This window comes from Tachypleus tridentatus, chromosome 3, assembly GCF_004210375.1.
Source record: "Tachypleus tridentatus isolate NWPU-2018 chromosome 3, ASM421037v1, whole genome shotgun sequence".
Classification (NCBI taxonomy): domain Eukaryota; kingdom Metazoa; phylum Arthropoda; class Merostomata; order Xiphosura; family Limulidae; genus Tachypleus; species Tachypleus tridentatus.
In genome coordinates, this window is record NC_134827.1 from 1,387,528 (window position 1) to 1,414,565 (window position 27,038).

General features: G+C 30.8%; 3 protein-coding genes across 6 annotated transcripts in view; 1 reads left to right on the forward strand and 2 right to left on the reverse strand.

The window, feature by feature from the left end:
• LOC143246190 (uncharacterized) overlaps positions 1–5,105 on the forward strand; it is a 54,456-nt gene extending 49,351 nt beyond the window's left edge. Inside the window, exons 7-8 of one of the 2 annotated variants that reach the window (XM_076492425.1) lie at positions 461–612; positions 4,808–5,105. The gene's annotated coding sequence lies outside the window, so the exon portion shown is untranslated. Of the gene's footprint in view, positions 1–460; positions 748–4,807 lie in introns of those variants that run through there. The other variant, XM_076492424.1, reaches the window with a different exon arrangement.
• LOC143246192 (uncharacterized) lies at positions 892–5,776 on the reverse strand. Its single transcript, XM_076492429.1, has 3 exons — positions 5,465–5,776; positions 2,042–2,299; positions 892–959 (listed from the first exon to the last, which is right to left on the reverse strand). The coding sequence occupies exons 1-2, from the start codon at positions 5,774–5,776 to the stop codon at positions 2,144–2,146; spliced, it is 468 nt and encodes a 155-aa protein (XP_076348544.1). The 3' UTR covers positions 892–959; positions 2,042–2,143.
• Positions 5,777–5,865: 89 nt separating this feature from the next.
• On the reverse strand, positions 5,866–23,177 carry LOC143246191 (uncharacterized). 3 transcript variants are annotated; one of them, XM_076492426.1, is made up of 5 exons: positions 22,958–23,177; positions 19,786–19,843; positions 8,392–8,620; positions 7,328–7,409; positions 5,866–6,045 (listed from the first exon to the last, which is right to left on the reverse strand). In XM_076492426.1, the coding sequence occupies exons 1-5, from the start codon at positions 23,000–23,002 to the stop codon at positions 5,989–5,991; spliced, it is 471 nt and encodes a 156-aa protein (XP_076348541.1). In that variant the 5' UTR covers positions 23,003–23,177; the 3' UTR covers positions 5,866–5,988. The 3 variants fall into 3 exon arrangements, with proteins under 3 accessions (XP_076348541.1, XP_076348543.1, XP_076348542.1); XM_076492428.1 differs by lacking the exon at positions 22,958–23,177 and adding an exon at positions 22,779–22,912 and having other exon boundaries at positions 19,786–19,840; XM_076492427.1 differs by lacking the exon at positions 22,958–23,177 and adding an exon at positions 22,779–22,911.
• Positions 23,178–27,038: the final 3,861 nt, after the last annotated feature.

The window sequence follows — 27,038 nt, forward strand, 5'->3', positions numbered from 1 at the left end:
ATGCATAAAAAAATCTGTGTTTTGTAATATTAATCTAAATATTTTAGCATAAATCAGTTGAAAGGTATAACAGATATTTTTGAATATATTTTTATTTAAGGGTAAAAATGACCATCAACACTAAACTAAAAAAACAGTTCAATATACCAATAAAGAAATGTATAAAACTTGATTAAAAAGATGGCCCTCTTAAATTGAATTTGGGTGGTAATTAGGTAGGCTAGAAAAGGATGTCACAATTTCCAGTATACAGGGTACAGCCCAAAATCTTGATTTATTAACATCAAAAATAAAATTCACTGCCAAAAGAACTTGTCTATTAATAGTAAGCAGCTATGAAGATACAGAGTTTAGAAGGTTGGCTGAACTGTCCCTCTTCCATAAAATAGTAGAATTATTCATATTAACTTAAACATCTTATAGTGACTAACAAGCATTATTTGACAATATCTGTCAACAGAATGCAAGATATCAATGGAGAAGACACCTTTATAAAATTAAGAACCAGAAATGTATTCACTATCATGTGTTGTGTGGAATTTTGTAAGGAGGAAGAAGGTACAGAATTTACTCTCCATAAGCCTGGATATTATAGCAGATTCAGCCACACTGGTGAGCAATTCAAATTTCTATACTAAATTTTAAAAAAGGGTGTACTGGAAAGCTTGATTTACGTACAAACCCACTAAATATCTTCCTCACAAAAAAGTTTTACAATTATCTGTATCTAACTTAGGTAATGATTATACAACACATACTTACTAAACAAATAATAAAAGGATATATATAGAACATGGTAAGACAAAAGACCCATTACTACCACAGTCGAATCACATAATATTAAGAATGTTGTCTTAAAGGTCTCTAAAAAACACTGATAAAAACACAAACCTGAAAGTGAGTCTTTCCTCTTGCTAAGTCCATACCCTGAATGTCCTTCACAAAGTGTTTCATTCAATCTATAACAACGCAAAAGTGTTTTTGTTAGTTATATATTCCACTATTTTATATCTCTATTACACTGCAATCTCCCACACACTCAACTATAAAGACACTTAAAATACCTGATTACATAGTTTCATAAACAATGAACACTGTCAGTTTATATACAGAAAGAAAATACTTTAAAAATATTATATAAAAATACAAGAATATACTGTCATAGTATATGCTTCACCTAATTTAAAAAACTTAAATCTAAGATTCTTATCATGAAACATTTAAAAGTAAATAAATAATTTTTGTGCTTTAATGAACACAACAATATCAGCAAGTGTCTCAGATAGAATACTGATCCAAATCTTTCTTGATATACAAACATATTCTTCCTATTATTGACAGAAAATGAATTTAGCACTGCCCAGAGAGCTCGGATCCCTATTCAACACAAATTTAAATTTCAGATTTGGAAAGTTGGAGAATCGGAAAATAATAATTAAAATATAACATAAGGAACAGAAATAAGCTTATTTCTGTCCATAATATAATAATAGAAGAAAAACAATTAAGTGCCTGTCTTAACAAGTATCAATTTTTAAAATAAAACTATGCACACACTATTTCCATGTACCTTAAAAGTTCTCTGGACATAATACTTTTGTTATTATGTTTGTTATATCATTAAAACAGGTTATTAAATAATTTATTTCAATCCTTTTTAACCTCTTCTCAACATAATAAATGTTCTCTAGTACTATTATGTGACTAAATATAAATGAGGTATTTTTAACTTAAATGCTACAGCTTATTTATTTAAAAGTAAATTAAAGATTTATATCTTCAAAAATTGTTATAATGATAAGTCATTAAGTTATACCTATTACTAAAGTTATATTTGACACTGTGACCTGGTCCTGTATTCAAACTACGAGGAAGAGTGATGCGAGTTTCCAAACGACTCCACAATCAAACATTCCAGACATAAACTTCATGGTGGCTTCTAAGTCGCTTTGTTGTTCTGGATAATTGTGTTCTACAGAGTGAAGTTGAAATTAATAATAACTAGTAAAACTATAAACAGATAATGTATAAAATTACTTACAAAAGCAGTAATCCATCAGTAATGCACAAATTGAAATTGTACAATACTTTTGTAAGAGTGATCACAGAACTTCACATGTAGATGGTGTAGGTAATAAAAGGTCTATATACCATCTGCTCCTAACATACTGTGCCCATACATATGGGCTGCCTCTCCTGAGGATAAGAAACCTCCTTGTTTCCATAGGTCTTCACTAGCTTCCGGTACCAGCAACTGGTTACACATACGAGATTCATGCAAGTCTTGAAGAAGAAGAGTCTGTGATAATACAAAAAATATTAATGATCTGGAGAAAAAAATGTAGGAGTGAAAATTCACATAATTGTAATATCTAATATAAGACTTTGTTCTCTGCAAGCTTAGTTATACCCATTTAATAATGATATGCCAACCCAAAATGCATTATTCCACTTCAAAGAAACATACTATTCAGAATGATATAAAAATAACATCTGCAGAGGAAATGTATTTCAACTTCAAATAATAATATATAAAAAGTATACTGTATATGCAATAAATCAAGCTATGAATTGCTAAAATAGCTCTGAAGTGATCAAACTGAGTAAACAGTGAAAATTACAAACGACTTGGTGTTAAAATATTCATGCTGCCAAGAAGTAAATGACACTTGTTGCAAACTGTCACAAGTTAGAGAAACTATACTTATCAACTTTTATTAGTTTACATACATACGTGCTAAGTGAGATAGTGTATTATTTACTTAAATTTTAAAAATATTCCTAAAGAATTACTTTATAACAAAAATAATAGTAAAATAGTTAAACATATATAAAAGTCAGTGACAAACATAAGCCCCTTTAGATATGTTTGTTAATTAATTAATGTTTATACATTAATAAATTACACACTCAAATATTAATGAAAAAGTCCTGTTTGATCATAAACCCTGTTTACCAACAAATAAATTCCATGTTTAAAATACCAAAAATAAGCTTCTATGCATTAATTAGCAATCTCTGGATATACCAACAGTTCAAGTGGAACATCTCACTGGCTGCAAGACAAAATTCACTTGTCATTTCATTGAACATATCAGTTTATATGTATGAGTAATATAATACTTAAAAAAGAATATGAAATGTCACCAACTATTTACCCGATTTACAACTTTGCATATATCTTTAACGATCTGTACAACTTGTGAAAAAATCTCCTTACACTGATGAAGCTCATCATCTTCTTGTTCTCTGTGACTGAATTAAAAACATGTTTTTAAACTACTCTTCAAATATACTGCTATTATAAAGTCTTAAAAAGCTAAAAAAAAATACCTGCACAGATATATGGACTTTATTTGTGATCTGCAACAGTGCTTTTGTTCAAAGCATTGTAACATAACAGAGCAAAAAATCACATAAAAATACCAACAAGAAAATCTAAATTATTGCTTGTTTGATAACAAACATTAAAAAAGAAAAGTACACTTTCTGAAAAAAATGTAGTTTAAGACTTTCTCTTTTCATTATTTTTTTGCTATCTTAAATGATTATTAATGTTTTAAATAAGCAACATTATGGTAAAGGTAACAAAAGTCAAAATATACCCATACACAAAGTAACTACATAATATTTCCTGTTATTTGTATTATAAGAACAATATTTAGACGTAACACACAATTTATAGAATGACTTAAAGGAAAAAAACGTTCAAAAGGAATTATTTTACCAACTTCTAATAACTCCTGGTATATAGTACTAAATCTTGTTGTCTGTTGGTAAACAAAGCTACACAATGGGTTATCTTTATCCTGCCCACCACGGGTGTCAAAGCTTAATTCCGTGTTATAAGTATACTCGTAACTGTGTTAATAGGTTGCGAGTACTAGATTAATATAATAATCACTAAATTATACACACATTTGGCTAAACTGCATTACCATTAAGTTCTTTTCCAGTTACCAATGAAAAAGTTTTAATTCTAAAACAAAACCTGAAACACATCACAATACTGAAATCTGATTAAAGATTTCTATTAATGATCGTACATTACTAATTTGTTGGATTCAACATAAGAAAAACTGAGCAAAAACTTGTACACATCCAACATTTCATACTAACCGTATATGACAGTATACATAAACATAATCCTGCAGAACTTTCAGAATAAACCAAAATAAGAGGACATCTGGTGTCAAGAACATTCAACCAATTTGTCACTTGCAGAATCACTACTGTTCCCTTTGTACCCTAAGCAAATATCGTTAGCAAGAAAACGAATACATGCTGAATTGTATATAGAGTGGTTTAGAAGCTGATAATGTTGAAACAATGCTTAATAAGTAACCAATCTATTAACGAAACACAACGTGTACTCACATTCGATAATGTTTATATGGTAAAAATAACCTAAACATGACTGGCAATAGGAAAAATTAATTATAATACTCTGTCCTTATACTTATTTAATATTGATGAAATACTTCTAAATGTCGAAAGTCGTTAATACTTCTAGTTTTAATTTTCCTATAACTGATTTGCAATCGTAATGAATATTAAAATTGTCAAATATAAGAATATGACTTTTAAAAATATAATTCATATACTTCTTCACATGAATGAATAACAAGGATCCATTTTATAAAAGAATCAATTAAGTAGTCTATGAATGCAGATAAATGTTTACAATAAACAAAAATTACATATTTTATAAAATACTTTTTCTGAAGTTGAAATGTATTACTTGTTTTCAACAGTACTAACAGTATTTGTTGTCTTCCATAATGTAACACTTAAGATTCATTTCCAGAAAAACTCCAACCTATTATCTACAGTATTGCTAACATGTTCACTACCAATAAAACTCGAGACTTCAGTATCATGGAATAAAACAGGAGTGGAACGTAAGGAATCCTGTGTTCCCTGTAGCTGTTGTACAGCTGGATGAACAAGAGCTCCAGGAAACTCGACAGGATGGGATTCACCAGAAAAGGGACTGATAGTGTCAGACCTATCACAAACAGCACTGCCACAGGTGACATTATCAACTGCACTAGTACTTAGTAAAATTAAAAGCTGCTCTCCAGATTTTACTGCATTTTTTGTTCTGCAGAAAAATGTAGAAAATTAATAAAGATTTCATATGAGTTTACAGTTAATGTATGTAAAAAAAACATAACTATTAATAACACAAAAGTTTTTATACAACAGGCTTCTTCAGAAGGTGATAACAAAAGTCCAAAATCTACTTAAACAGCAACATATTAAAAAACATATTAACCTTATTGTGAAAACATAAAAAAACAAAGGTACTGTACATATACTGTACCTCATTTATCTACTATCTTTAAACTAATAAAAGTAGTGTTCCTCATAACTGCCAACAATTTTTACTTGAGCAGTCAGTTGGGTGAGCTATTTAAGAAAAAAGTCTTTATTATATAAAATAAAACAGATTTTTAAATACCTTTGTATATGCTATATCTGAGCAGAAAGTAACAGGAGTTTCTGTTACTGACACAGATTCAGAAACCATGGTTGAAGACTCTCCAGGTACCATTGATGCAGAGCTTGAAGCACAATGTGACTTATCCTTCAGGTTTTTGGACAATACTTTTCTCACTGGACGTGACCGGTTTAATTCAGTGGTCTCATTTTCTTCAGTTTCTATACCCTTGTCTTCATCTCTGACTGCCTGACTGACAGAATTAACATACTTATCATCAATATTCCTTTCCATTATCAGTGGCATTCCCATAATCTGATTATCATCCTCCATTTCACCAGATTTATTTTGTCTTCTCAATAGCCCTCTGTTGGAATTCCCGATCCAAAAGAGGAAATACTACATTTTGTAATTCCCAACTAGCCTTCGTCAGCACTGTACTGTCATCACCATGTGGAATCTCTACTAGCAAGACCCAGTGGAGGCACAAGAGATCCAAATGAACGATCTGCATGTTCTTCAGACTAAGGGTCTACCACAGGATACTAGTATTCACCTAGCTTACTCAAATGATAGCCTGGAAGGGTCATCTGTTTTAGCTCCTACAGATGAAAATATGTAAAGTATGCAATATTGAAATAATTTACATATTATTTCTCTTGAAGATAGAAGATGAACAAAAATTCTCCCTATAATGTTTTAAAACTTTAATTCCCTATTACATATACATTGATAAGAATAATTACAAGTTTATAATACATAAAATATTACCTGAAGTAATGTTTTTATTTTCAAATAACATATTGCAAAAAACAATAGCATTAAGAATTTCACTAAGGCAGAAAAAATTGCAGGATCTTTATATTATACCAGCTATTTTTATTTTATATTTTACATAAATAATTTATATATTTCATCAGTATGGAAAGGCTGGTTTTGTACTTACATTACATTATATTAACATTTTCCTATAATGAAAATGTATTTTTAACAGATTATTACACTTTTTCACAATATAAGCTTTTCTCAACTTGTACTGCCCTCTATATTCACAATTCTTCACCCACTGCAAAACTATTCTCCCAATAAATCTATGTTTTCATGTCAGGCAGTTGCATGCAAAAGAGCATGTAACAACTTTCCATTAATAGGATTGTGACAAATCCTAGTACAGCTGACTCCTATGCAGCTTGGCTCAACTTCACTAAGACTGAGAAACATTGTTGAATGTACAAGACTGTTTAGCAAGAGTGCTGTTGATTGGTTTAGTATTTTTTAAATCAGGTAGATTGTCAGTTTATTTATCCCCAACAAGTCACAGACAAATATACCGTAGAAGAATACCAAGGAGCTAAGGTTAGAAAGACAAAATTTCTCCTAGATTAAACACTAACTACTATTCACTGAAGATCAATCCATTACAACAAGCAAAAAAGTGTTAAATATTTTTATTTCTTCAAATACATTTTCTTCTACAAGATATTTTTTAAAAAAATTAGTGATGCAGTAAATATTGTAATAAATGTTAACCTTGTCTATTGGTATGGTATCTTCATGCTATTTCACTGTTAAGAATTACAAATTCCAATTTTCATTTTGATATCAAAAATACAAGTACAAAGATGTAATTTTGTTCTATTATGGCACACATTTCCATATTCTTTATAGTGGTTTAACCTATTTTTCAAGTACTTCAAATAAGTTTTTTTATCTCTAAGATTCCTGTAACCAATACAGCAAGATTAGATAAAATGGGTATGTGATTGTCGAAAAACTATTTTCATACGGTGTGAAAAAAATATATTACATATTTTTGTTTTTGTGACATTAAAGTTGTTAATACTATAATAAAATTGCTAATACATTTGAAGTAAAGATTCCTACCCTTTGAATACACATTTTCATGGTCTCTTGTTCAAAACTTGGCAGATGACTAAGCTGATGGCATGCAATCTCTGTCTGTATGCTGAAAATTAAATATTTAAATACAGATATTACAAGCTCCTAAAAATATTTAACCTCCAACTCAATTCCACTACTGCTATATATATAAAAGGGATTATATACAGGAAAACATCAGTAATGCTAACACACACACAATATTATATATATATATTGTAGTGAAATTAAATAATTACATCTAAATGAAGCCAAATGAGTAAACAAAATCATGAGGAACAACTGCATTAAAAACAGCCTCTGATTAGTTATATTATAACCATAAATTTTAAGCCATAAACAATACACATTAAAATTAAACAAAATATATGCTGCATATTTTTAAAAGGATCCTACAGCACAAGCTTAAACACAGGATTATAAATTGTATCCTACATTTTGGAGGTGGCTGAAAAAAGTAGGACCCACATTGCAGTGAGGATACACCATCTATCAGTCTTAACCTCCATTTCACTAGTCTCACATAAGAAGATTAGAAATTTAGAAATTGGAGAGAGAGAGATGTGGGTGCTCAAGCCCACAATGTCCCACATCTATATCACCTTTCACTGCTTGCAGACAGTTGTGAAAAGGTGACTGCTCTCCCAAGTTATAATGAGAACAAAAAAAACATAAACATAAAAACATGAAAAATAAAAAATAAAAATAAGGTACAACAATTTGAAATAAGTAAGATAAAACTTCTCTTGAAGTTAGTGCCCCCAGTATGGTAGAGGCCCTAATTAACATGACATTAGTGAAGTAATAGTTTACTGTGATTGTCATGTTTTTATATGCAGCTTAAGGTGAACATCTGCATAAAGTAGTGCCAAGTTTTAGATGACCTTATTTTTTAACCCAAAATAATTTTTAGTAGAATTTCTCTTCAAGCATATATATATAAAATATTATACATTTATAATATATATAAAAAATACATACATAGAATCAGGTTAAACGCTAAAGTACTCATCAGTTTTTATAAAAATACTGTAAACAAGGTTGTTTACTCTGAACGAGATGCTGACAAATCATCCTCGTCTTCATCAATATATTTCAAAGGTTCAGACTCTGGCATTGGTGAGGTGCTACAATAGGACACTGTACGCACAGTATTATCCCATTCTACCAGTTCCTCCATTTCAGGATGTAAAGTCAAGCACAACACATCAAGTGTTATCTGAAGATCATCCAGATCAATATTGGAGCCAAGCTCCTCTAATGAAGAAATTACTTCCCCTAAAGAATAAACACATTGTCTGTAATTTTTTCCATGTATTCCTATCAAATCTTTCACACTAAAAAAAAATAAAATTCTATTATGTCCTGCTTCTCTTTAATCATGACTACTAATAACATCAGTTATGAAGCTACTGTATTAAAACACCACATACTCAATGCACAAGTTTGGATTCATTAGTAAAAACTATGTATTACTTTACAATGTTGATGCATTTAAATGATACAGGTCACAGTTAGGTTCAAACTATGGCTTATGCATTAATATTCTACACTGTGATTTTCAAATATACTTATATTAGTTGATTTCAAGAGGATTTGAAGTTCCTCATTTAAACTTAGTGAATAATGTTATGGAAATAAATATAACAACATTGGGAAACAATTTTTTACCTGAAAAATTTGATTCAAGTAAACTTAGGAGCTTATTTAGGTCTACGAACTTACAACAGGCTGAACTATAATATACGATGTATAAATGCACATATTAGTATGTGGGGTAAATCCTTTGCAAAACACCTGGATAACATAATGCACATAAACTATTAATGAACATTAATGAAATCTTTATCCAAATGCTCTGTAGCATGTCACACAATGCTAAGGATTGTTTGGTTGCCTGTTTATTTATGTAAATCTATGTTCCGTCAGTATGTTCAGAACAACGATTTAGGCATGATAAGACAGAAAAATTCTAGTGTTCCACCTGAGTGTCCCGCTCCTGGTAGGTTTCTCCACATTGGTCATATGCTTACAATCATCATACTGCTGAAGTAGAAACCCTGGCCATTTATACTATAAATGATACATGAATTGCACCAAAGAAACTATGCTTTCCTGAAAATTAAATATTAGTGATAATATTAAAAAAAATTATAAAATTTCAGCACAATTTTGACTAGCACACCACTGTCAGTTTTGAATCCTTGTTTATTATCTTGTTAACAATATCAGGAAAAAAATAGTTTTGTTGCAATTAATTTTCTGAGTAGACATTTCTTCTTTCTAATAAACAAATTCTCACTTTATGGTTTAAAGCAATAACTAGAGCTTCACTGTTCTTTGGAAGCTGGATACTATTCTAAATGCTCTGCTGTGCGAGTTTTTCCAATTACATGGAGAAGACTGAAGGCTTTCTTCTTCAAAAAGTGAAGTTGATTTAAGTTAGCTCATTAATGAGAGATGCTATGTATAAACAATTATATTATGAAATTCTTCATACATAAATACTCCAGCCATTAAGATATCCATGGCAGCAATAAACTGTGAAATGGTCAAGAATTCACAACAATCCAGAAGTACAGCAATGGCACAATGGTTTGCATCTGTATTGACAAACACTGAATCAGCAGAAAGTAATAATGAGCTGCAAAAATGAAATTAACAGAAAATTATGAAGAGATGTTGGGCATTTTAGCTTACAATATCTCACACTTAAACAACAATTTAATGTTTTAGCCAGTTGTGAAAAGGTTGTATCTTCTGATAAAACAAGAAAATAAAAAAAATACAAGGCTATTACAGAAAAACACATTACTGGGGTGATAAAGTAAATATATCTTTTAAATATATTTATGTTGGAAAATTAGTATCAGCTAAGAAAAACTTTAAAGGAAATATATTATAATGTGAATACATTAAACAACAAAACTTGGAATACACTCAATATCATATACAGGTGGTCAGAAAGTCACTGTGCACTTATATATTCATTAACAATGTTTCAATATAGAATACAGGAGGTAAATATGAATGACAATTATAAACAATGTTGAAAGTGACCCCCGTTGGCATCAGTATAGGCTTGGATCCTTCTTATTTTGTTTCTAAACACCTCTAGCAGTTGCTGGCTTGAAATAGACTGAATAGACATATGATTACAAAACTGCACAGTGACTTTCTGAACACCCTGTAGAATGTACCCGACCTCCACCATCAAGTGTAAAAAGATGTGGCTTTTTTTTTTTTTTTGAACAAAGGCTTTTATCAGTAGTTTGTTCATATTAATATTGTATTAAAGATATGGAGACCACATGTATCTCAAACATGCACACTCTATTTTTCCTTAACCAAAAACTAAAATTAGCCATTTCAAAAAGTTTTATAAATCAAATCCTATTGACAGTTTCACACAACTGTAACCTTAAATTCTGCAACTGTTCCTGACTGAAAATCAGACTCTATATTTCCAGGATCTGGATAGGCCATGCTCATCAAAAATCCAGGCCCTGTAAAGGCCCACAACTTTTGGAAACTGAAGACACTCTACAGTTTACAGAAGTAAAAAAGTTAAAATAAGACTGAAAAATAATAACAGTGGAGATATAAGTGAGTTCAATAAAACTGCTGTATAATAATCTAAAATTGCACAACATAAAGCATAAAAAAGACATTTTGAAAACTATGCTTCACAAATAAAGCATGTTTGTTATTAAATGAAAAACTACAAAGATATTAAGATAAATCTTGTTCACTATATTATCAGCAGTATATAAAAATGTTTATCATTTTGTTTGCAACAAAATTCAAGAATAAATATATTTATAAAAACAGATTTACTTGAAAGTAATATTGTATTTGATATGTGTGACTAAATAAATTACCTTGAAACAGAGTTTGTTTTACAATGCAACTGTTGTTGTGTATAAAGCTATTTTTTAATGTACTTTTAATTAGGAGATATAAAATTATGAAAACCCTAGAAATTTAAAAACCTTCAGAAACATTACACTTTTAGGCTCTCAGGTTTTAAGTAATGTTTAATGTTATATTATTCATATTCATGTCAGTTAGGCTTATTTTTAAAATACAGAAAGCCAGGATATCAACATTAAAATGGAGGTTGGAACCAATGAATATGAAAAGAAACATAAAACTACAAGTTATAATGGCAGAAAAATAAAAATCAAGACTTCAAGAAATGTGTAGCCAGAAATAAATACGAGGTCTGTTCAAAAAATACGTGGGCTGTTTGAATTGCGCAGCTCCAGTTGGTTCCAGGGGAATCCGCTTGGTGTCGCTAGGTTTCACAGATCAGCTGATTTCAACGCCATTTCCCAATTGCAAATATCTTCATTTGTGTATTAGCTGCGCGGTTTTAAGTGAATTGCGATTTTTTCATTTGGCGGATTTCAGAATTAATGACCTGAAGGAGCAACGACTTGCTGTGAAATTTTGTGTTAAACTTGGAAAATCTGCAACTAAAACTTTTGCTATGCTTAACACGGCTTACGGTGATGTTGCTATGAAGCGTACGACATGTTTCAAGTGGCATGAACGTTTCAAGGATGGTCGACAGTCCATTGAAGATAATGAGCGTCCTGGACGTCCTTCCACGTCAACTGATGACCCACACGTCGACAAAATCAACACCCTGGTGCGGGCAAATCGACGTCTGACTGTCAGGGAGCTTGCTGAAGAGTGTGAGATATCAGTTGGATCTTGTTACGAGATTTTGACCGAAAATTAGAAGATGCACCTCGTTGCTGTGAAATTCAGCCCTCAGAACTCTTGAGTTTTTGGCCAAACACTCGATCACTGTTCTTCCCCACCCCCCTACTCACCTGACCTTGCTCCTTGCGATTTGTTCTTGTTCCCCAAACTCAAAAGACCCTTGAAAGGAAGAAGATTTGAGACGATTCCCGAGATTAAGGCAAATGCGACAAAGGAGCTGGAGGACATTACAAAAGAAGCGTACCAGGACTGTTTCAACAAGTGGAAACACCGTTGGGATAAGTGTGTGTGTTGGGGAGGAGAGTACTTTGAAGGGGTCCCAGACCTGTAACTTCTAAATAAAGTACATTTTGTTTTATGACGTCAGTCCGCGTATTTTTTGAACAGACCTCGTAGGGTTGAATCCATAACTGAATTAGAGGGAGAAGAAGTGGAGCAAATCAGTCTAACAAATAGTGGACTAAAAGTATACTTAGTAAAAAGGCATTCTTCTCAGCAGGGCAACTATTCATCCATGAATCTCTTTAATTTAAGTAAAGAGATTAGTTTGTAATGTCATACTGAACCTTTGGAACCAAATATAAGAAATTGCTGGTGGCATTAAAAAAAAAAGAAGAGAAAAATACTATCTACTGATCCTGCAATGGAATGTTCTCAGAGAAGAAGCATGTACATGCATTATGAAAAGATGTATTCCAGAGATAATAACTCTCTTCATCCAAAATGAAAACAGACAGCAAATCATACAACTGATCAAAGTAGTGAATGTTCAAAAAGAACTAAAACAATTCCTAAGCAGTTTGTAAGAATGGACTCAACAATGCAATAACAATATGATTGGACCAATAAGAACACAAAGATGAACAAAAGAGAAGAACTGAATGGAAAATCATTCTGTGAGAAGTAACCACTAAACAGGAATTCTCTTTCATTCATGCAATTTTGGCAATTGTTTTTGAATGTGTGTGTGTGTGTAGAAGACCAACTAATGGTTTGACTATAAGTGTGAAGGACACAGGGTGCCAAAGTCAGACTGAAAAGGAAAGGACATAAATTGATAAATCATTCCACAAGAAAAATGATGAAATGGATGAAACTATTGGTGAATTAGGATGTGCAAATAATAATTCCTGAAATTCCCATTTATTATCCAAAAATCTTTAGTAAGCAACTTTAATATTTAATAAGATTGTCATGGTTTCCACCTTAAAACAGGAATATCTAGTTAACAAATGAGAAAGGACAGGTCTAAGACAATTTTCTAATCTTCTTTTGTCTTTGGTACTACAAAAAGATAACAGTAAATGATCTGTGGGGATATGAAATACTATTTCAATAGTATGGAAAAAGCCTGAAACTTTAAGACATAATTGAATAGGAACCAGTAATGTAGAAAATGAATTAAAGTCAAATTGCAAAATTGAATGAAGCAAAAGAACATGAAGCCAAGTGTCCATAAGTGAATAAGTGATCCTCAAAAGTCAGGATGGAAGAGTCATCCAGAATAGAGTCAATGGCTGAGTCATGAAGATCAACTTTGCTTATATTGATGCCTGGCTACAGAAAAATCATGAGTAGATGTGGCAAACAAACAACTTTACATAAAGGCATTCAAGAAATGACATACCAGAAGCAAAATGATGTGTTTAAATACTAATTATCTACTCCTGGCAAACTACCCTGGAACAAAAAATTGTGTGTGTGTGTATAAATATGGAGGTTAGCTAATCAAAAGATGAGTGCCTTGCAACCAAGCCTGATGGGTAAAAATGCCAACAGAATGCAAGAACTACATGGCAACAAACAATATCAGTGAAATCTGTATGTGATTAAAGCAGATATGTAATTGTGACCAAAAATGTCAGAATGAAAACAAGAAATAATGGGGAAAAAATAATGTCTCAAAGTACAGCAGATAATGCAGAAAACTGAAGATTGTTCAAAGAAATAAATGACAGTAAACAAATTGAGGATCAAAACAAGAGTAAAAAGGTAAAAGGGGAAAATAAAGTGTATGATTAAAGAGCTAGTTTTGAAAAACATCCACAATACCAATATTAAGAGGAGTTAGCAAAAATAAAAAAATCAATACTGAAGTAATCTCACATGACAAAAATATTTACATGTAAAAAGAAATAAGTTCAACAATGAAAATACAACATACCCTTAAAAAAAAAAGAGAGAAATAAAACCAGCAGAAGTGTCTTCATGATCAGAGCTAGTACTGTAAGAGAAACATCTTGCTCTATAAGCTCTAAGGATGATTAGGCCCAAGCAACAGATTAACCTTCATCAAAAACAAAATGTTGAATATTGAAAAATTTGAGCATCTCCACAACTGTTATACCTGCTAGGAGTACCTTTATACAGTGACAGAAAAATACTGAAAGGAATCAGGATTTACAATGCAACTTCAACATTATTCTGAATGCTACAGGTAAAGTGTATGTGTGAGGCCTCCAACTAAATTATGGAAATCCCAACAGTGGCAGAAATAACAGTATCAGAAAGAATGTTGTACCAAAGTTAACAGCATTACTTTGAACAATAAACATCTGAATTACAGCAGTATAGCAAAGATTGTATAATACCTCTGATGCTTGTGCAATACGTCATGTGAAAGATGTGTGTGTGTAGAATTATAGGTAAATGACAAATGCTCTGCATAAAGGATATTTGGAAATTTTTGAGTTGCCTATTTTGTTGAAACCCCAGGTTAAATTCATCATGGAATAGCTTCAAGTATTTCAGAGGTACTTGTATCTTATTTGAGAAACAACAGACAATTTAAGAAAAAAGCTACACAAATGTTTAGTTTGTTTACAAAATTTCCAAATGGAAAACTGGTTTGAGAAAGAGAATGAACTAGTTGCAATTCTCCCTGTAATTATTTTGTAGTTTAACATTCTATATCATTTGAAAAAGTCTTTTAAATGACATGAACAAGACAAAAATACAGTTTAGTTCATGGCCAAAATTTGACCCCTTTTTATGCCAAACTATGTTGTGATGCATACTTTAGTAAACTGCTAGTAGATACAACAATTTGTTATAGGAAAACAAAAAAAACTCTCCTAAATTATTTTAGGAAGAATTTATACAATTAGCTTAGCTCTTCTTCTGTTTGCTTCAAGATCATTTTCATTATCTCAAAACAATTATTTTTGTTAGGATTTCTACATGAAAATGATAAAAAATATATAAGCAATCATTTTAGAGTTTATACACCTTCATTATAGAATTTTACTCAAAATACTGTTTGTAAAATATAAATGACAACTGATTATACTAATTTGTGAACAAAATTCTCACATTTTTTAAAGTTAGTTACAGATACTGTGATGAGCTAATTCTGGTATCTCTTGATAGTAAAATAATGTTCAAAAATACAGTGGAGGATGAAATACTCGGCCAATGAAAGATATTTATGTACAAAACCATAGTGTATCTATAACAGTTTTACTTAATCATTAAAGAAAATATTTATTTTTCTAATCCCACTAAGGATATTTCATGTGTCATGACATATTTGAATACTTTATACTCAACCATAAACTTTCAGTGTTCTGAATCTAAATCAAATACTATACATTTAAATTTTATATCTGTGGTTTCATTTGGTCTGCTGCATAAACACTGAAATCATTTAAATTTCATAGCATTACTCACATACATACTTTAATTTAGGTTACTATCTGTCAAAGTTAAATGGACTCAAAACCCCATAGATATTATATACTCTTCATCATTATAAGAGGCCTAATGGTATTTCTTTGGTTTGTTGACCCAAGTGGTACTGACAAGCCTTAAAATAAATGAAACTGCAATCCACATTAGAGGGTGTGGCCAATCAAAGAATGCATTAGGCCTCTACATTACAGATTCTCTTTTCATTTTTACTACTGGCAGAAAAAGAAAAGAAATCTTTAACAAACATACAGGTACACTGTTTGCATTTATATATAGTTCTGTCATGAAATGGAAACTCAGTTAAAAAAAAGAAAAGAAAAAAGCTACAGTAGGGTATGATTTAAAACTAAAAACATGAAAAAAAAATACTAGTTCTTTTGTATCACAACTGTAATAGTAATTTTAACAATCAGTTTAAACACATACAGTTTCTGAGGTTGGAATATGTATCCTCTGTTCAAAGACGATTAGGCCTTAAAGTCTAATGTTCACCATAATCAGCATTAATAGAAGGATTTTCTATCAGATTTACATGAAGATTGGAATTGGGGTCAACTGAAACAGACAAATAAAGACAACTTCAAAATAAAGCACTTCTCTAAGGAGTGGCTACAGAATACTTTTGAAATTGGATACTAGGCATGGTGTACTATTTAGTATTCATGAGCATTTGCCAATTAGCTGTGTTGAACCTTTCTTTAAATCCCCCTTTATTCTTACGTGATTACTAATTAATGAATTTTGTTGTTGTTTTTTAACATGATTTTATATGAATTTTCCTGAATTGTAATAGTTAAATAAGTTGTAAAAATAAATATTTTACTACATATTTTCTAAGTACAAGATAACCCATAACATGAGTTATTTGTTAACACTAATATTTTAGAATTAAAATCAAATTCAAAGAAATTACCTGTACTGCAACCTTCATCTAACAGTTTCTGATTCATACAAAAAACAGGCTTAATTTCTGTAGCTTTGACTCATTCTGCATATTCTGTATAATTTTTTTTAATGCAAAATATATACAAGTGATTATAGTCTTTATTATCCTGTTCATCAGCAGCTTATTGTTTATTTTGTAGAATGACATCTACATATTCTCTCTCAATGACTTAGTTCAAATCTTAATTCATCATTATTGGAAAAATGGTGGGAATGATTACAGCAACTTTCTTACTTTAATTATATGATGTTAATTTCAGGTATAATAATATTTCTTTACTACAACCTCAAGCTAGACTATTATAATGAATAAAGAGGGAGCCTATCATTCTTGTGAAAGGAGAATCTCAATATTGGTCATATCTAATTATACAAAACTTTAGAAATAATATGTAGCTTACATCAAGTTACAAGAGATATCAAAGCATTTTATGTCAAGATAGGGATCTTACCAATGATTACAAAGGTGTTGGACTCTCACTGCTTGTCTTATTACCACAACCCAAGTGGTCTAGAGACCCATTGTGAAGAAGCAGTCTCAAAATCAACTACTCAGACCATTAATGGGTAGAATATGCAGTCCACATAAATGACTTATGAAATTAGTTATGACAGCTGTTTTGAAGTTTTGATTTGGAAAAAAATATCAGGTCAATGTAGCTCATTCATCTGTGAAAAAGGTACCTTATATTGAGTACCCATATTTAACAAACAACCTTCCCAAGACTATTGCAATAGAATCAACATCTTGAACCCAAATATATCTCAGAGCTAGAAGAGCTCACACAACTCACTCTAAATGTACCAAAACCTAAAAAGTGTATAAATGTGACAAATTAATTCACTATCTAATAGAAATGTGCAAAAATTTCAGGAAAAACCAATATCCTTCTCACATCACAATTGGGTGCAAGAAAGGATGATAAATGATAAAAATGAATATTCTGCTCATGAGGGAACAATATCACCACTGTGAATAAAAACATGATGTACCAAAACAGATAACATAAAGTTGAAGACGTCTTAGAGAACTGAAAATAAGCATTATTCACTATATAAAAATCGGACATCCTTCCCTCAGAAAGGGCTTACAATTGCAAGTAATTCTCAATATTTAAATAAGGAATGGACAAAAAATGCATTCAATATGCACAGATTTAAAATTAAGTTCCAATTCCAAGTTTCATAAAAACAAATATTGAATCCAGATCGCATTTAAAGTACACCATTTTTGAGAATAAGAGAAAACTCTTCCTGAGTAGAAAAAAATTCAGATAAGCCTATAGGAGTTAATGAGGCAAGAAAAATGTGGACTGATGAAAGAGGTAGGATAACATTCCTAAATTGAAGCTCCAAACTTCTTGGGTTCAAAATTAAACTTATTTCCTTTTCAAATATTTTGATATTTTTACTTCCTACAATATAAAAACACACATACAAGTTCCCATTGGTAGAAGACTGAATCAAAACCTAAACAATGAAAGCAACATCATGGGACAGATGAATGATGAAAAGGAGATCTCACTCAATGCAAAGAAACCAGTACTGAGGAACTAGAAGGGAAAGATCTATGACCAAAACTTGCTGAAATGCTTGAGAGATACAACAGAAACATGTTGGCAAATTGTTTCAATTCCAACAAAATATTAGAAAGACATATTTGAATTGAGTATTCCACAATTTTTTGAAAACTGCAGAGAGATAGAAAGAGAGGCTTGTGAAGTGATTATGCTCTTTTTTTGGCCCAGGAATTCTACATAAAAGAAGACAGACCATTATTTGGATAAGGAAACAGAAGTACATTCCCAGAATACTGGCAAACATCTTAAAGGTATTAGAAATAAATGGGAATGCAACACCTCACTGTAAGTTGAGTTGAAAAAAAAAACAACCTATGGAAGTCAAAGACCTGGTCAAAGATTAAAAAACATAGGTTAAAAAAAAGGGAAGAGCTACTCCACAGCCCTGAATCAAACAGAAATATGTCGTATAAAAAGATCAATACCTGTTGAATCAGTAGAAATATAATAATTAGCATATAACCAAGAAACATAACAAGAAAAACTATTCTAATTAGCCAAATGTTTCAGAAAAAATATCAACAGTAGCAAGGTAGATTATGAAGGAAGAAGAAAAGAAAGTATGATAAACTGTAAAATTTATTAGCCTTAAAATCTTTGGGAACTGGAGTGGGGTGGTCGAGAAACTGGTTTTAACTTTCAGACAAAAATATCACCAAAAATATCTTCAAGCTGTAAATTTAGGCCATGAGTCATGATCTATTTCATGAAAACTGGAAGTATAAACTTTACCCTCTGATATGATCTCATCCAAAAAGCCAGGAAAACAACACTGAAAAGCTTTACTAAATTCACATATGATAGCACAAAAAGAAAGTAAACAAACTCAATAACATTAAGATAGAAGAGAGATTAAACACCTTGATGATTATTAGTGCCACAAAATTTTGAATTGGTAATCTCAAAGAATCTTGAGAAACAGGAACTAAAGGAAAAAAATAACTCAAAAACTAATGCAGGTTCCAGCCTCTATATGACACAATAAAGGAGAAATACCATGGATTCACAAAGTGCTGATTGAAAATGTGACTATTTCAGGAAATAATCTATCAAGTGGTAAATGATAAACCTACAAGTATTTAAATTCACATAAAATTATACAGCTATTCCATGCAAAGAACAACATTATGCAAAATGAAAAGGAAAGGGTAGAATGAGTTAGAAGTGTAAAAGTTAGGTCTCTTTCTTGTTCATGAATCAGGAGTTAATAGTTTAAGGATGTGTAGCAGTTCAGTGTTAAGATTATTTTCGTTTTCTAAATTTATATCCATGATATTTGTTATTTTTATTACAGTTGAAAGTAGATATTGCAGCACTTGTTTATTTTCATAATAAATAACATTACATTCATTCCACCATAACAGTTTTGTTCCAAGGTCAATGGATTTCTAAAAAAATAATTTTATTACACACATTTTACTATCACCAATCACATGCTACCATACTGTATTGGTATATTTCAGTTCCATTACACAAATAAGTGAATCATCAACTTACCTTCTTTACAAGTTTCCTCAATGAATAAGCTTTCCATATCTGTTGGCATTTTCAACTGCTAAGGAAAAATAATTTTAATTTTGTGTAGCTTCTGAGTAAGAAATATGTACAAATAGATGTTTGATACATACTTAAGAGTATATTCTACATTTAATTCAATTTCAGCTACAATACTTATGCATTTTCAAAATCTTAGTCACCCACATAATAAAACAGGACAGTAAAATACTGTGAATATAAGAATATATCAACTTAAGAGATGTTTTAAGCCTTGTTTTTTGTCATATAATGTATGGAATATATTTCATCAGTGGAAACTAAAAGTTTATAAAAATCAATCCAAATGATCAGTTATTATACTTCTCTTAGTCTATTCAGGAAGTTTAGAGAATAACAAGGCTCTTGAGTCAGATATAATTTCCTTAAAGCTTTTTAAGGATATAAGAGTTTAGATATGTGAGCCACTTGCTAATATATTTTGTTACTGCTTGCATAATAAGCAGGTACCACAGGATTGAAAGTTCATTTACTTTCAGAAAGGATTGAACATGATACTTCATTAAAGGCTTACTTTTAAAAATTCTCTATGGTAGTGAGAGATAAGTGGCCATTGACCAAAAAATGACTGGAAGGAAGAAAAGGGATGATATATATGGTGTTTGGTCAAACAGGATTAACACAAAATATAACTTGGTTGATCACAAATCTCTTAAAAAATCTAGATAGTTTATTGTTGTTAGTGGTTGGGCAAATAGTTTGAGGTTAAATTAAATAGTGAATATAAGTTTAATGAAGTTATTTTATTATTTAAATCATTGGTTAGGGCTCTTTAGAGTATTATGTTTAGTCCTGGGCTCTTTACTTTAGGAAGGACATTGCACTATTGGAAATGGTTCACTAGAATGATGGAAAGTTATCATATGAAGATAAATTGAGATGTCTGAAATTGTTTTCTCATAAAAAAGGAAGAGTTTAGAGAGTTCTGAGTGAGATAGTCATAATTATTAGGGGAACTGGTAGTTTTGTTGTAAGATTTTTTTTTCTTTGTGTGTAAACAGTGAAAATGGTAGGACAAGAGAATAGAAATATAAATCTTAGTAGGGTGGGAGTCACCACCACCTTAACTAGTTTTACTTTTCTAACAGTGTAGTTAGACATGGACATAAAAATTGGTCACCCACAAGTAGAAATAGTAAATACTTAAGGAAATTCATGGGAAAGCTCGATAAAATTTTTTTTTTTTCACTGGATGATACAGAGTCAATCAACCAAGAGGATGCTTCTAATTTTTAAATGTTATTTCTATTGATTTATATTTTTCATCTCTACATTAATTACTCATTTATAGGGATGATAATAAGAATGATTTTTTTTTTTTTTTATACCTTTAATATAAACAAGGTCAATAAACTATCAGAACTAAGAACTTTTGCAAGATCATTGTAAATGATTGGATCATGACATTACATTATTTCTGGTATGTCTTATTTGTTAACAGAAAAACAAATTGTCATAAAAACATATATATGGATGAAAATTATCAGTAATTAATTTACTAGTTAAGATAAAGTGAAGTAATATAAAATAAAAGAAAGTCAAAGAATCAAAGATGTATGTTATATGCATCTCAGATATAAGATGTACAAAAGAATGTTACATACAGTAGCATTGCCATTCATTATTTTTTTTATTAAGTTAAATTCTTGCTAACATTCTAGTTTCTGACTAGAAAACATAAACAAATTACTTCAAACAAAATATAAATCTCTTCAAAAACATAAGTGATAAAATATTCTTTGAAGCCAAATTATCAACACAGAGTATTTCATTAAAAGTATTCAACAACTTATTAAAAAAAAAAAAAACATATACATATTTTGGAGGATAAGCATACATTACCCACCAAATTTCCAGAAATATATTCACTGACACAGTTTATGTTCATACTAGTAAATCTGTGGTTCTACGTTTACAGAACCACTATTACTCAAATTACCATTTGCACTTTTTCAGCTTAATGTTCATTACCACTATAATGAAAATTTAATTTCTTTAAGCAAGTTATGAATAGTAATTAGTAGGGCTATTTATTTACATCCTCTATTGTAAATCAATGCCAAATTTAGAGTCTGCTTTTGAGGAATCCCTGCAAGTATTTCTGCTACATACTCATAAGGGGTTGAGTGAAAAGTTTTACCTTGGGTCTGAGAGAATTCATTTGGCACCATTTAGAAATTGGGGAGCCTAGCAGTTAAGTAAGAGTTGTGTAACACACACACATTGAACTTTACTATGTAGATATCCCTTGGGATAGTATTAACTAGTAATAATAGTACTACTATTGTAATTTGTAATTTAAAAGTTAAATGGAGAAAGTGCTTTAGTTTTATATTACCTAATTCAGCTGAACATTAATTATAAACACACAATTAGAAAATATAATCACTGTAAAAAACCAACAACAATTTCTTATATTATTATGCTATTCTATTGTTTTAAGAATTTTTAAATATACGAGACTCATTCTTATATTATATGGTATACATAAATTTCACATTAAAATGATTTTACGACTGTAATCTGAGGCTTCTCCAGTTTTCTCATGTTGTTTCAAAACATTTGGATAAATTAAGTTCAAGACTTGTAGTGTATTATTAATACAGTAAAATGCAATACTATTTCTATTTATTTTTATGTTATAATAGCTTTATATTACATTAATAACTTTAAATCAAGTTCAATTTAGTAGTACAGAACACAAGTTTGTAGATAATTCATTGAACTTTATGGTTTTAATTAAAGATTGCTGTACTGTAAATTAAAATACTTCTTAAATTTAAGCCATAGTATGAAATCTATCGATAATTCAGCAATACTGATAACGGCAACAAACTGAATAACACTTAGACTACCAGAGCATTAATATATACGGTAACACTGTCAACAAAATAGACACAGGCAAACTTTAAATTTCATGCCCTGTTCCAACCAACCTTTAGTTAAAAAATAAATTCAAATGAAAGAAAATCTTCAAACAATTAACTTATAAAAAAAAGTTTTAAAATGTAAGCAAATTAGTCTAATAAATTATAACATCAACAACAATAATGTTAGTTTTATGTAATGTATAATACATCAACACACATCAATTGCGCCGTCTAATGCAAATTACCATATTATCTGTGAATAATAATAATGCAAACAACTTATTTTGCATTTACATCGTATGCCAAATAAGTGTTATCTACATGCCATTAGACAGACTCCTTCGAAATAAGGCTCCATTAATAAAGCGTTTGTGTATTATTCAACTGTAATTTCATTAGCAATACGTAAGCCATTCGGTAACCCTACGATGATACACTGGCAAAGTCTGTCATTTCACTGGACAGCCATGGTTCAGTCTAATAACTCTAATTGTTGAATCAACCTGGAAAATGTCTAAATCTAACGCAGATGTTTCATTTTCGTAGATATTTAGGTTGAAAACTAGGGGTTTTCAGATGTTATGATATCTACACACCTCTCACATAGATTTAAAAGGGTGAATGGACTGCTTCTTTTTCTTAAAAAGAGAAAATAACTACTTCATCAGTAGTTTTGTTTTTGTTTTAGACTTGATTAACTATGGCATGGCCAAGCGTGTTAAGGGCCGCTGGTTCGAATCCCGATCGCACCAAACATGCTCGCCCTCCTAGCCGTGGGGGCGTTATAATGTTACGGTCAATTCCACTATTCGTTGGTAAAAGAGTAGCCCAAGAGTTGGTGGTGATGACTAGCTGCCCTCCCTCTAGTCTTACACTGCTAAATTAGGGACGACTAGTGCAGATAGCCCTCGAGTAGCTTTGCGCGAATTTCAAAAACAAACAAACTATCAATTCTAATTTTTTTCTGGTTCTTGACTTGATTTGACTGTTAGCAAGCTTGGAATGGCTTTAAAAACATCTGGCGAGGCAATGTCAAGTGTTAACACAGCTTTGTTTCTTTTCATGACTGAATTCTTCTCTCGATTTTGTTTTGGTCGATTGGAATAACTACTTGAACTTCCCGACGTCTTGAACTCATGTTCGTACCATTTCTGAGTAAACTTTGTTTTTCGTTTTTTGTTTGTTTTTGAATTTCGCGCAAAGCTGGTTTGGTTTGTTTTTTGGATTTCGAGCAAAGCTACACGAGGGCTATCTGCGCTAGCCGTCCCTAATTTAACAGTGTAAGACTAGAGGGAAGGTAGCTAGTCATTACTACCCATCGCCAACTCTTGGGCTACTCTTTTATCAACATAACATTGACCGTAACATTATAACGCCTCCAAGGCTGATAGGGCGAGCATGTTTGGTTTGACGGAGATTCGAACCTACGACCCTCAGATTGTGAGTCAAATGCCCTCACTACATAGTCATAATGGGCCAGAGTCAAACGGCAATTCGTTTTGTTCCTGGTTTGTCTATTTTGTTATAAACTTCCTTTTCCACTTGAGCTGTCATACGTGGCATTAAGGTAGTAAAATTGAAATCACTTCCAATCTCTAGTCGTTTGTCCAGTTGCTTAAAATTCTTTTTGATGTGTTTGGCTCCGTTCTTCTACGATGTGCAGTAAAAATTGCTTCAACCAGTAACTCATTATAGTTTGTGCGACACCAAACAAATGGAAAACTGTGCTTTATGCTAGTGTTGTTTATACAATTTAATTAAATGTAAAAAATGTAACAGGTAGTCGTCTGTGATAAGAAGTTAGTAATAATAATATAGTAAGTCTGTAGCTTATTGAATAGAATGTTCTCATTCTAAGGTCCTATTTGTTATCTGTTTGTTCTAATAAATCATTTGATTTCATAGGTACAAAAATAATATTAATATATAACTTTATATATGTTTTGTTTATTACTACGCCATAATGATTAGTATGCATCGTTAGCTTCCTATAAGGGTTTAAAGCAACTTAAATCTTTTCAGCAAATGGATTCTCGTGAGATATCATTCGATTTACGGCTGAAAATACTGTTAATAGCAAGGGTGTTCAAATGATGAAACAATGAAATAATTATTATAAATAAGATAGTCTGAATGGTATTTAATATTAAGAGTTTATGCTCGTTACTGGGTATATTGTAAGGTCTGATCCATGTCGGTGGTTTGTTTTGATCAGAATTTCATATTTATAACTCTTAGCACATATCAATAGATTCAATATTTATATAGATATTTATAGATTCAAAAGTTTGAATTTGTATCTGGATATAGAGAGACACATACAGAACGGCTTCAGGTTAACTAAGCCTAACTTATATAGGAAATATTTGGCAATCTGTAAAACCAAGGCTGAAAACCTTGGAATTTAATATTCCTTCTTCAATTTTTTTATTTTTTTTTTTAGATACATTGAAGAAATCAAACCATCTCAGTAATAATAATAAACTTAAGGTAATGGCTCAACTAAAAGTATTCAAAAGTGCGAACTGAATTAACCTTTCTGGCTTTGCCCATAAGATTTTGTTTCTGTTAGTGTGTGATAATTAATATAACGTTTTCTTACAGAGAGATTATTTTGATTTTTTTTTTAAGCACAACCTTGTTAAAGAAGAAATTAAATAATTTAAAATAACGTACCGCAGGACAAAGTGTTTTTTTTGTTTAAAATTCATTACATTGTTTGTTGTATAATATTTTTCATGGTTCTTTTTAGATAAACGGTATGAAAACACACATTTGTAAAGTTTTTTTTAAATGCCATATTTCATGACGTAAAAAACTTATTAACAAAAACAATTTGTATTACAAATATTTGACATGGAATAACTTTAACAATATTAAAAAAAGAAAAGAGATACTGGTGTTGTGGTTGATCAGTCTCTTAAGCCAGTGTGCTGTTGTTACTGGTATGGGAAAAACGACTTTAAACTGTATCTACATAAATACTGAATATAAAAGGTTTTAGTTTCATTTTATAGGTCACTGGTTATGTGACACTTGTAGTATCGAGCTATTTACCTTAGGAAGGACACTGAATTGTTGAAAAAGTTCATAGAAGGACTGTCAAATAATGCCCGAGTTGGAAGGATTGTCATAAGAAGAGAGATTAAGATATCTGTATTTGTTTTCTCTTGAAATAGAAGAGGTACAGAAAACCTGAGAGTATTGATGTATCTCCTTTCCGTACTTAATAGTGAGAACGTTAGGACTAGTGGATACAAATACAAATTTTTGGCAGTCATCTCCAGCTAGGGCAGTTTTATTTTCCTACCAAGATGGTTGGCATTTGCAATAGATTACTCTTAGATGTAGTGAATGCAGGCTTTATGCTTTATAAGCATTTGAATAATAAAGGCTAAATTAGAGATTGTTTTTTATTGTTTTATCTAATTTAGCGGATGTAATAGGACACTTATTCTTAAATTCTCTAACACTATGGTTGACCTTTGAACGTGGTTGCCTTCGAATGTTTGTCATGGAGACAATAAATTTAAGTGAGTTGAGAAAGCTTGATAACTATAAGATATTTTGAGGTACTTCTAAAGGATTTTAGTTTATATGATACGAAAGGTTAGATGTACCAATACAAGTTTTAAATATCTTGTGATCTAGCATGTACATGTAAATCATAATTCTAATTTGCATTTAGGTAAAATAGTATGATACTCTGATTGTTTTATGCTCAAAAATTAAGAATAATGAAATATGTAATCAACAATATATCCTTAGAAGACTGAAACATTGATTTTAGAAGATAAAACTGAACAATTTTAGGTTAAAACTGTTCAATTATTAAGGTTTCTTTATTTTTCGACTGTTTATATATTTTTTCTATCAAAAATTTTACTTTTGCTTGTAGTCGTACGGTTTTTAACCCATAGCATTTGTGGGAGAAGTTTGGTTATATTCTTTAAAATATTAAGAATTTTCGGAAAATTTGTTTTGAAATCAGTTTTCCTACTATTTATTAAAATAGTTTATTTCGTCTTAGAATTTCTTTCTTTTTGTCATGCTCCTCGCTGGGACAGTGGTAAGTCAGGGGGTTTAATTCCCTTCGGTGAACATAGCAGATAGTCCGATGTGGCTTTGCTATAAGAAAACACACAAACACACACTTTTAGCCACGTGTGTTTAAGTTTTACTATATTTATTTTTTCATTAAAAATATACTTCTGCCTGCCTTTGTTCTAGTAACAATTTAAATTTTCTTATCTGTCCATTCAATCTCAGGTTCAGCACAACTAGGTGACTGAAAGGAGCAGTTCATACATTTTTAATGTTGAATGC

Excerpts from the sequence above, each read along its gene's own strand:
- LOC143246192 (XM_076492429.1), bottom strand. The coding sequence starts at position 5,776 with ATGGAGGATGATAATCAGATTATGGGAATGCCACTGATAATGGAAAGG. Across the intron at positions 2,300-5,464 it reads CAGATATAGCATATACAAAG|ACTCTTCTTCTTCAAGACTT; the intron begins GTATTTAAAAAT and ends GTATTATCACAG.
- LOC143246191 (XM_076492426.1), bottom strand. The coding sequence starts at position 23,002 with ATGCAAAATAAGTTGTTTGCATTATTATTATTCACAGATAATATG. Across the intron at positions 7,410-8,391 it reads TTGTCAGCATCTCGTTCAGA|CATACAGACAGAGATTGCAT; the intron begins GTAAACAACCTT and ends TTTAATTTTCAG. Across the intron at positions 6,046-7,327 it reads TGAAAATGTGTATTCAAAGG|GAGCTAAAACAGATGACCCT; the intron begins GTAGGAATCTTT and ends TTTCATCTGTAG.